At 40.3% G+C, this 10,737-nt stretch overlaps 2 protein-coding genes across 2 annotated transcripts in view; both read right to left on the bottom strand.

The window, feature by feature from the left end:
* Positions 1-2,157, bottom strand: part of PLA2G12A (phospholipase A2, group XIIA) — a 7,120-nt gene extending 4,963 nt beyond the window's left edge. The window contains exons 1-2 of the mRNA XM_009334931.1: positions 2,003-2,157; positions 140-321 (exon numbers count right to left, since the gene is read on the bottom strand). Coding sequence (XP_009333206.1) covers positions 140-321; positions 2,003-2,157 — 337 coding nt within the window. The remainder of the gene's footprint in view (positions 1-139; positions 322-2,002) is intronic.
* A 1,027-nt stretch (positions 2,158-3,184) lies between these two features.
* Positions 3,185-10,737, bottom strand: part of CFI (complement factor I) — a 15,041-nt gene continuing 7,488 nt past the window's right edge. Inside the window, exons 6-12 of the mRNA XM_009334875.1 lie at positions 10,205-10,321; positions 8,993-9,031; positions 8,396-8,499; positions 7,632-7,747; positions 6,618-6,892; positions 5,390-5,491; positions 3,185-3,417 (exon numbers count right to left, since the gene is read on the bottom strand). Of these exons, the coding sequence (XP_009333150.1) occupies positions 3,200-3,417; positions 5,390-5,491; positions 6,618-6,892; positions 7,632-7,747; positions 8,396-8,499; positions 8,993-9,031; positions 10,205-10,321 (971 nt within the window). The 3' untranslated portion in view covers positions 3,185-3,199. The remainder of the gene's footprint in view (positions 3,418-5,389; positions 5,492-6,617; positions 6,893-7,631; positions 7,748-8,395; positions 8,500-8,992; positions 9,032-10,204; positions 10,322-10,737) is intronic.

The following is a 10,737-nucleotide window of genomic DNA, read 5'->3' as shown; positions in this document are numbered from 1 at the left end:
GGAGAGGGGGGCTGGGGTGGGTTAGAGAGAAAAATCGGCGATGGCTCTGAGGGGGGAAGGGGGGAAAGTCGGGCAGAGCCTTTCACCCCCCCCTGCAGACGGTGGGAGGCGGCGTTGCAAAACGCGGCCTAGCACCTACCCCGTGACAACGCGGGCTGTTTCAAGAGGAGGAGCGCCGCCGCCTCCAGCCGGTCACGGTGCCCCTTGTTCCGTGGGGGGACCTTTTCCAGACCTGTCCAGGCACAGACCGGGAGAGCAGCTGGCTGCCACTTCGTATGGCGCGGTGGCGCTGGCTCAGCAGGGCCCTGGGAGGAACCGGCGCTATCGGATAATATGGAACCCCAGGGCGTCTTAGTTGGAAAACCCTAACTTGATGACCGTGTTAGAAGCAGTGAACTTGGCGCTGGTAAATGTGGAAGAGACGGCGGTAGCATTTTGGAGGGAAGACAGAAAGGCTGATTTTTCTAGCCCGCCGTGGAGATGTTGCGGCCGCGGGGCTGAGCGGAAGGAGGAGCAGGTCTGGTGCCAGCCGCGCCGGGGCTTGGTTAGCGTGGTGGCTCAGAGCAAACGCTGCCTATGGGAGGAGCGTGCCCAAAGCCGCGTACTGCTCTCCTTTGGTGCCGTCTGGGAGAACTGGTATTCTAAACGAGCTAGAAGTCAAAAAAATGCAGGGGGGAATATGTACTTGAAGTGTTAAAATTTTAACCTGATTTTATGATGACGTTCAATGTGAAGGAAACTGATCCAGTGACCTTTACACATGTGAGTGATTCAGTTTCAGGCAACATCATCAAATGTGCAAGACAGGGTTGTAAAAGAGGGCAAAATGAAAGTATCCCTATTAAACATTAAAAGCCCAGTCTTGATTTGCTGAAAAGAAAAACCAGACCAAAATGAACTCGCTTGCTAAACATCCTGTTTGTTTTGTGGGGTTTTTTTAATTATAAAATTTTTATTAATTTTATATTTAAATTCTAGATGCTTCACAGGTGAGCTGAAGTGGAACCATGTGGAAATTGTTTTAATTTTTGTAATGAAAATTACAAAAAGACGTGTTTTAAGACGTGTGGAATCCCTCAGAACACAGTAATATAGGGCTTCAGGACAAAGTTAACTGTAAAGAAGAACAGGAAATGGAAGGAAAACCGAGAGACTTCCAGATCAACAGGCAGAGCAGAAAGGTACATGGTAAATATTCTACTGTGTTTTTTCTTTTCAGCCTCAGCATTTAATAGTATTTGTAAATAACTGAAGAAATAGGTGGAAAAAGTTCTTTACAGAAGTTAGTAAGTCAAACAAAAGAGGGAGCTCTTCCTACACCTGTCCAGCTTTTCCCTGTGATTACTTTACAAAGATCCCAATTCAGGAAAATAATTCCTGTGTAGGAATATACTTAAATGCTTTCCTAAATAGCAAGCCTTGTTGGGGGGGGGGTTAAGGGAAGCAATTCATACCCTTACTTTAGTTATTGGTGATTGACAATGTCTTTACATGACAAATTCGTGCTGACGTGGGTTTTTTACAAGACTGGAAGATGAAGAAAAGTCCGTGAAAATGTAAAAATGTTGTCTGAAGCAGACTATGGTGAATTATAGAAAAAACACCACTACAACAACTGTGTTGTGTGAACATAGGTCATTTATTCAACAGGATAATTGATTGAGAGGACTAAAGTAAAATAGATATTAAAAACATTTGTAAATTAGAATACAGTGAAGTATGTTCTAAAACTATTGAGCAGTTTGATAGAACTGACCGAGGTGGTCCTGAAGATATTTGACGGGTTTGTGTCAAGGGTACCAATCCACAAACCAAATTCTAGTACTTCTAAAAAATTTTATGCACACTTTCTGTGCATAACTCTTGCTGAATGTGAGACTATTAGGGATAGACCGACATTTTCTTATAGCAGGCACCATTACTGCTGTCTAAAAATGTATAGCTTACGTAGTGGTCCTTTGGGCTGTGCTTACTGATTATCATGTGGGCAGAACTTCCTCACGAGGACTGGTGAAAGCAGAAGGATTTTCTGCTTAATCGTTCCAGTTTTGTTGATGGCCCCTTCTCTTTGGCCAGTTCTGGGTCAGTTAAGGCAGTAGCAAAACTTCCCCTGACTGCATGTTGCAGGATCAGGCCCTGGATGTTCTCTCCTGGCATTACTGTTTCATGCTTCTGTATATTGGTGTAGGAAGCCTGTGCTAATTTGAGAATCTGGTGGGGGGGGGATTTATGACTGACAGTATTAATTTGTAACTTTACATCTGTAACTTGGTTTTGTAGAATTAAGTCTATGTATAATAGATAGACTTTTAATTTTTACATATTGTTACATAAATTGTGTGTGTGTGTATAAATATATAGATATATACACACACGTGGTAAAACCCTATTTGATGTCAAGAGTTTGTTGGATACCAGAAATGTATATATACATACACAGAGAACTTAAGATAGTAAAGATGCTTTTTATTTAAGTTGAAGGTTCAAGTTTTAAAATTCCTTTGTTGTTTGTGACCAGCTGCAGTTAAATTAATAAAACTTAGAGCTACAAAAATTGCCCCAACTAGATGATCAGATGAGGTATATTAACTAGATAAAAATTGTCTGAGTTTGTAGCTGAAAAAACTACCGCCAAACAGTTATTATCTGGGTAATTGTTGCATTACAACAAATCTCATGATCATAGTCAATCTGCCAATTAATAGATGGGCTGAAGTCGACTTTTGCAGTGAGCCCAAGGAATCAACTGCCAAGCAAGGCACCATCCTGACGGTTTCTAGTGACCTAGACCTTGAGATGATGGAAGTTCTTTAAAGTACTCTGGTTGCTGTCCTTTCCGTGAAGTTCACATACTGCCAGCGCAGTCATTTTCCAACCACTGCTTTTTAAATTAAATAAACAACCGCAATTGAAATGCAATGTGAAACGTGGAAAAAAACCAAAGTAACAACAAGAAAAAGATATTTTAATTTCCCTGCTTTTATTAGAGACTTTTGCTGCGGACTCATGTGACTGTAAAATTATCTTCCTACAGGCTTCTGCAAAATTCTGGTATTCATAGAGCGCTAAGAATTTTCAGAATATATTCTTTAAACATTTGTACTAATTGTTGCTAAGTTACATGGCTGCTGATTGTAAAAAAGGACTAGTGTTCATTTTTGCATGGGTGATAAGAAGGAAGTATTTAATTTTCCAAGCGTCAGATATTATACCGTGAAATGAGACTCCTTGTCACATGATGGCTAATCCAATCATAATAGCTGGCGACTTTTGTATACACGCCAGGGTGACCAGCCTCCCCGCAGTTCTCACCCCAACTCACAATACCCCAGACATACGCCACATCTTGTGCATCAAAACAGACCAAGGGTCCTCCCGAATCACCTTTGCAACTGTCTATGGAGCCATCATAAGTACCTGAAGCAAAAGAGGAAATAAAAAGGAAAAATAAGGTCATATACAAGCTAGCACACAAAACAGAGCTCAGGAGGTTTTTCAGGTCCATGTTGCTTCCTGACAGATGATTGCCTAATGGTCACCAGTAAAGGCGGTTCCTAACCTCTTCGGTCTATTACTGCTCGTTTCTTTTTAAGTGCGGGGCCTCTCTTTACATTTGTGGCTGGCCCAAATCCTCCTCATTTGCTTTGATGTCAGTGATGTGAGTCTTGTTTTACCCTATGCAATAGAGACGAATTCAGCCGTATTGCCTATTATATCATTAGTAGCAGCTCATAAAAAGTCAACAAAAGCGGGAGGAAGAAGGTAAAAAGGTTTGTAGGCTGATTCCTATGGAAATGAAGCTACCGTAATATATGTATGCCTACGTGTCTGCCTTTGGTGTCGTCTCTACCCAATAATTCATTGGCCAGTTTCATCTGTACAGAGCTGTACAGAGAGGCAGAGGCCTCGAAATTCTTTTCTCTACCAGCTTTATGAAAATAGGTGGGCAGGTACAAGAAGGAGAGCATGTGAATGCTGGGATGGGAGGGAGAGCAACTCTCTGTTAAGCGCCCTCACTGCGAGGTCCCGGTCACAGTGTGGACCTTTTGCAACACCAGATAGTGGCCCTGAGGCACAAGATCCAGCGCCCTTTCTAAATTTCAGTGCTCACGGAACTACTTGTTTGCAATTCAGCTAATATAGCGCTTGTGAAAAAATGAATTAAGAGTGAAGGATGCGATAGAAACAGAAGCACTGCTACAGAGCTAGAATATGACTTATGCTTTGTCCTATATATTCAGTAAAAGTTTATTGATTTCTAACACCCTTACTACACTTTTCTGTTTGGTTGACTGACCTAGTGTGAAGGAACCCATACTAAGCATGAGTCTCCAAGTTTTTAAAAATGTAACCTCTTTCTTGAACCTCTGCATTACTGAGAAAGAGTTTTGTGAACTTTTCAGCATTGGAATTACTAATCCTATAAAACAAGATTTTATTGCCTTTACTCAGTTTAATTAATATTTGCTTGTATAACTACCTCCTGTGGATACTAGCCAAAGCTTGTATTTGCATCAGGGAGGGGAGGCTAACCCCAGATACCCCTTTTCCGATGTTGTCCCATGTGATCCTGTCTTTGTTCCCTCCTGGTAAAGTATGATCGCTTGAAATACATTGAAGATCAAGGAGATAAGTTACGGAACTTGCACAGTAGACAAACCCAGTATCTTATAGATGTCATGCTGAATTTATCACAAATTATTTGGCTTTTATATCCGGTTTTTATTTTTCTCATTAAGGAGTTTGTTTAAATATTGCCTTTACTTTTTGATTTAAAGAACATTTGAAACTATCTGTCCCGTAAGTTGAATACTCATTGCTCTTTTAGTCATGTATTTGGCAATACCTTTTGTTACTTGAGAAGCACAAAATGTGTATTCAAAATCCTTATTTTAGTACTAGGAGTGACAACCAGTTTCCTGGCCAGACTAATCTTAGTTTGAAAAGTTAACTGTATTTTTCCTGGCGTGCAGTGTGGTAGAGGCAAATTTCTAAGCAGATGAATAGTCACATTCTAGTCAACAGGACTACTGATGTGCTCTAAGACAGGCATTTGCTTAAATATGTTGCTGAATCAGAATCAAATATAGTAAAGGTAGGAAGTTCAGTGGGCTGTAAAGTGCTTGTGTATTTAGAAAACTTAACCCAAACTGCATGCTGAAATTTGCCCACATAATCATAGAAACTTGGCATACTGTCATCTTAACTCTGTTTATAAATAGATATATAATGCTGGATGCATCTAGGCTCCAATGGCTAGCTAATGGTGATACCGTGGCAATCAGTTTATTGTCTTTCACAAGTCTAAAAGATTCCCAGCCAGTATGTCTGGCCTTATAAACAGTGGGTTTGATGGTAGAGAAATTATAATAAGAAAATTGGTGCTTGCCTGCACATGCCATTTGTTTAAAAAATCGTCCTGGATACAATTCAGAACAATTCTGAAATAAATTAACATTGCCCCACTTGAGGATATATTGTTTGGTATAACCTAGAAAAGAAAAGAATAAACTTTTCTAAATAAAAAATGGTAAGTACATATTAGACACTTTTAATATCATAAATTGAAAGTTACATATTTGCTTATCTACAGAATATAATCTTCAATATTATAAACCAGAGACCTTAAACTGCCACTAACACTTACCCCAGATGAATTGCAGTACACTGCCCATATAAAAGCAGAGTAGTTCAACTGCAGTGTTAAATACAGTACTTTCATTTTGTGACATTTTCACCCTTTCCCTTTCCTTGTGTTCCTCAGTTTTTTTTCTGCGTTTTCCATATCAAGGTTTTCAGACACTGGGAAACTGGTATATTGTTTTCTATGAAATGGAGATGTGGCTCTCATCATCCTCGTTACCTTTTTTCCAATTCTACTCTGTCGTTTTGGGATGAGTGGACCAGATATTGAAGATACAGGTGAACTATGTATTCACAAGGTTAAGGAGATTCTCTGTTTTGTTCTCTGTCTGTTTGCTAGTAATTCCCAACTTTGCATTTGCTTTATGGACTGCTACTGAGTATGGAGAGGAGAAGCCTCGCAACCAGTATGCGGTAGCTCCAACGCCAGGCCGTAATCACTGTGATACAAAAGAAATGCTTCCCAAATCTTTGAAAGCGTGATTACACTTGGCTTATCTGTCTCTGTGCAACCTTCTCCGGGTTAAACTCAAACACGGCTGAGACAAGATGTGCCAAGTTTCCTAACTGTTGGCTGCAGCTCAAATCCTCTTGGGCAGGGGACAGAGGACGGGCTGTGACTATGGGCCACTGTGAGCTACTAACTGCCGCTTGTTAAATATCGTTACCAGGTCTCCACAGCTAATATAAATCTCAGATTGGCAAAAGGAACATTTCTTATTGTCGGGGTAGTTTTCAACCTGGGGTGTCCTCCAGATCAATTTACTAAGTGGCTGAAACAGCAGAGGAAGCGGTACAGAAAAGAGAACCAACAGTGATAGCCAGATGCTGAACCACAGCCTACGTTTTCTGTACTCAGCCTCTTCCGAGTGCTTTGTGCACAACCACTCTTCAGCCTTTTCAAAATGAAAGCTCGCCACGATTAGAAAACGACTGATACAGTACATTCTTGTAGTAAGTACTAAAGCAAATACCTTTCTCTAGTCCCCATCCAGAAACCTTGCATCTGTCACCAGCCTTGAACATATACTTTGACCAGGGGATACAGGCAGGTGTGCTGTATTTCAGGGAGCATTCTCCTTTCCCATAACCTCTCAGCTCCAGCAGAGCAATGTCATTTTCGTAAGTTGATGTATTATAATTTTCATGGATTATCAGTTGTTTTAGTCTGAAAGTATCTGTCTCTCTGTCATACAGTATTGTGTCCAACAGCCCGATCCAGACACGGTACAGATGAACTCGATTTGCCCTGGAAAAAAAACGGTGAAATAAAATATGTTTTGGTACTTAACACAAGCACTGTACATTTCAACTAGCTGTAAGCGTTTGCATTTCATCAAAGTTTCTCTAGAATAAAAATTCATATCATATACATAGAGTTTCTTTCTGGACTCGATGTCCAGGTTTTTCTGAAGTGTAGCAAATGCGAGGCAGATGACACTGCTGAGTACTGCAGCTAACACAGAAACAAGTACTAAAGGCCAGCCTCTGTGTTTAGTGCTGTGACAAAGAGAAAGCAGGTGTTTATGCCTCTCTGATGTCAAGTGAAAGAAGAGTGAGCAGATGTGGATGGGATGCTGGGACTGGCAAATCTTCCTGTCTGCTCTTGCTTGTTCTGGGGAATATGTGACCCCAGGGACATTCTCAGGAACAGATCCTAGGCTTCCTCAATGTAGAGATGGGGAAGAGAGGAGGTCCCTTGTATCTCCCTTTCAGGCAAAGTGGTTACGGTGAACCTTTCCTGCCTGCCTACTTTCTGACTGAAGAATGCCGTGTCTCTTCAAACTCAGCATTACTTTTTCATCTTTCTATTCACTGCCCAAAATATTCTACTTTCTCTGAATCCTCCCCACTGGTAATGTGGGTGAGTCAGTGTATTCAATAGGCAAATAGAAATTAGCGAACAGGTAGCTAAGAAAGGCAATAGCATCCAAATCAATCTTTCTGCCTTGCAAGAAGAAAATAATTTCGCAGTTTGTTGTTCTTACCTGACACAGTGTGCAGCAGTCAGAACCCAACAGCCGCCAATATAAACCCCTCCACAGTACACTGTTGCACCTTCACTGCCGGTTTCTTTAATTGCCACTTGCCAAGGGAATTCACCCTATTCAAACAACAAACACCCAAATAATGTGAAATCATAATAATTGTACTATTTTTAGTGCATAAAGGGAAACACACTTCTTGGTATCACTTGGTATCACTTCAGGGTATCTCCTTGACTATATCTGATTGTAAATAAAAAATCCGCTATCCAGAAATTGTGAATTGGGCTCCATCTGATATAAAGGATACATATTCTAAAATGCAGTAATTTTGTTCAGTCCTGTGACTTCGTGCGATGCCTCCTTCCCTCCAGCTTTCTGTCATGAAACCCCTTTTAGCCGGAGAAACAGATGTAGAATCTGACCTGGTATGATCGAGTATAGCATTTTTGACTGTATTCTGTTTCAAAGGCGCAAATTCAAATTCCATTTTGTCAGAATTGTTATTTCTAGCTATAGTATTAAGTATTTTGCTGAATCATTTTCCATGTGTACTTGTACTGTAATGCTCAATTTTGCAACTCCATGTTTTACTTTATAAATTGTGCTTCTCTTTACTTTTGTTCGGTGCAATGCCACTACTGCTGCAAAACATGAAATTAGCATTGTAGCTGATTTTGTTATTTCTGTACATTTTAACAGAAGGACAATAATGCCCATTTAAATTGATGCTGAATGAACTCATATCTGGTAAAGTTTTTTTTTACCTTTCTTGCAGTCTCCCCGCCTACGATTCTTTTCCGTCGAGTTAACGTGTGATTTGTAACACCGCAGTGTACTTGGGAAAGAAGCGTCTTTATCATTTTTCTTTCTTTAACAAAAAGGAAAAATGTGTCTCAGAATTCAGGTATCCATTCTCTCTATTTGGAGACAGATTTACCTTTATCTTGAAAATTTGAGTGCTGTGAATATGCCAGTAGCTGAAGTAGCAGGAAAGCAAAGACCAAGAATTTTGGCATCTGTTTTTGCTTTGAAAATTGCTTGTGTCTTGGCATCACAGTACTTCTTTTCATTTTCCACTGCTGCTTGCATTCAGGCAAATAATTTTAAAGCAGTTCCCCTAGATTTGCTGAGAGTTTACCTCCACCAGTTGCCAAAACATGCAGATGTGGGTCCTCACCCAGGATGAATTATTATGGCATTCTTGAAATTAGTGGAAAGCGAGACAAATAGCCCCAGAGTGTATACTACTAAATCACAAAGTCCAAAGAGCTGAGCGTTTGGGATCTGGCCAGCTGGCTGGTGGCTAGAAAGCCCCTAATCAGAGGGTATGCTGCTGTTTTTGGAGGGTTAGTTACACTTACCTTCATCCATACTGTGATTTTCAGCACCTTTGTCTTTGCCTGTAGTAGAATAACAAAATACTAAAAATATTGGCAAACATTTAAATTTGTGCTATTATTTGAATATATGTTTGTGTGCCAAAATCGTGGTACATGTTTTAAATGCATAAGGGCACACCATTTCACATGCAAAACTCTCTCAGCCTGGTGCCTGCCGTGTCCTTTCCTACTAGACGCTCTTTCGCTGCCTCAGCCTACAAATGACCTACATCCAGCAGATACTCATTCATAACTACATGACATCTACTCTGCTTTCCATGCCTAGGGAGCACTTCTGCAAAGAAACCCTGAGAAATGGCCTTTTTTTTGTTTTTTGATCTCTGAAGTGATATCCTGTTCTCCTCCACCAGGAAACAACAGAAATTCCTCCTCCTGCCCCATCAACCTTTTGGAGCTTTCTAACGCCCAAAGGAGCATTAGGTAACAGGATTTTTTTTTTTTTTCCAATTTAGATGATGCTGTTGTGTACTGTGTGCCTCCTTTAACAGCATAAGGGAGGGTATTCAACATGAGAGGTAAATTAAATGCTTCCTGAATCTGGTTTGTCAGCTTTTATTCAAACAAAATGCCCATTGAATTCAGTTCCTAAATGGAGGTTGAGGATTGGGTCTGTTCTCATGTTACTGACATAATGTTTACTTTTAGAGTTCAGCTTACCTTTACCAATTACCACTTACCAATAGTGTTTACTTTTTGGTTTTAGACTTTGTGTCTCATCAGAGCAAGGAAAAACATTCTAATTTCAAAACAAAATCTTTTCAACAGTGAGGGAAACAGCGCAGAAGAATTATTATATTGACAAACTAGTTGAATTCCTCATCTGTGAGGAAAATATTCCCGCCTGCCCCGTCTACGCTCTCTTCACAAATAGGGGGTACCAGTTTGATAGATGGCCACGTAAGCAAAAGACATCATCTGCCTTAAGCCTCCTAAAACATCATCTGTTCCTTCCTTCCTTTAGTTTTCTTGCTATTCTTTTCTAGAAGGAAAGGGAGGAAAATTACGGAACCTTTTCTTCCTACTATGCATAACATAACGTTGGGAAGACTAATTCTTGCATGCATTTTGGTTTTGCTAATCTGTTAAATAATTTAAGAATATGCATTGTGTGGTCTCTAGTTATAATTGAGCAGAATGAAAGGAAAGAAACAAAAACATCTTTCAGAAGGAAACCTTCACAGAGAACTCGAGCTTCATCCTCTCCTGTGAGGCAGTCCATTTCTTTGTTACAGACATTCTTATTTGGAATACAGATATTTGACTGACAGTGGAAACTGTTGTCTCTGCACTCTGTAACACAGGAGAATTACAAATGTAAATCACAGGATCATATGATTCAGCAACCTCACATAGCTAGAGAGCTTTTTAAAATATAAACACAATATAATATCCTTGTTATGGGGGACCTGGCTGTTCATAAATAGGTCACAAAAGCAGGCTCTGTAAGTGTAAAATGAAATTAATACTTGGCTCTCCTCATTTTACAATCTTGGAAGTTTTAGGACTTCAAAAAATGTGGATCTCTGTTACCAGTTCAGTACTGTACTTCTAGACTTGGTATCACTCCTTACCAGTTTCATCCACAACACATGCCCACACTCAACCTCAGCCAAAGGACTTCCAGTTTTGCCAGCATTACTGATCATCTCAAATGAGGAATTTATGATGCTTGGGTCACAGTCCCCCACCACCCCCCCCACACCCAG

This window comes from Pygoscelis adeliae, unplaced genomic scaffold, assembly GCF_000699105.1.
Source record: "Pygoscelis adeliae isolate BGI_AS28 unplaced genomic scaffold, ASM69910v1 Scaffold350, whole genome shotgun sequence".
Taxonomy (NCBI): domain Eukaryota; kingdom Metazoa; phylum Chordata; class Aves; order Sphenisciformes; family Spheniscidae; genus Pygoscelis; species Pygoscelis adeliae.
Note: the sequence above shows the minus strand (reverse complement) of the source record. Positions and strands in the feature narration are given on the sequence as shown.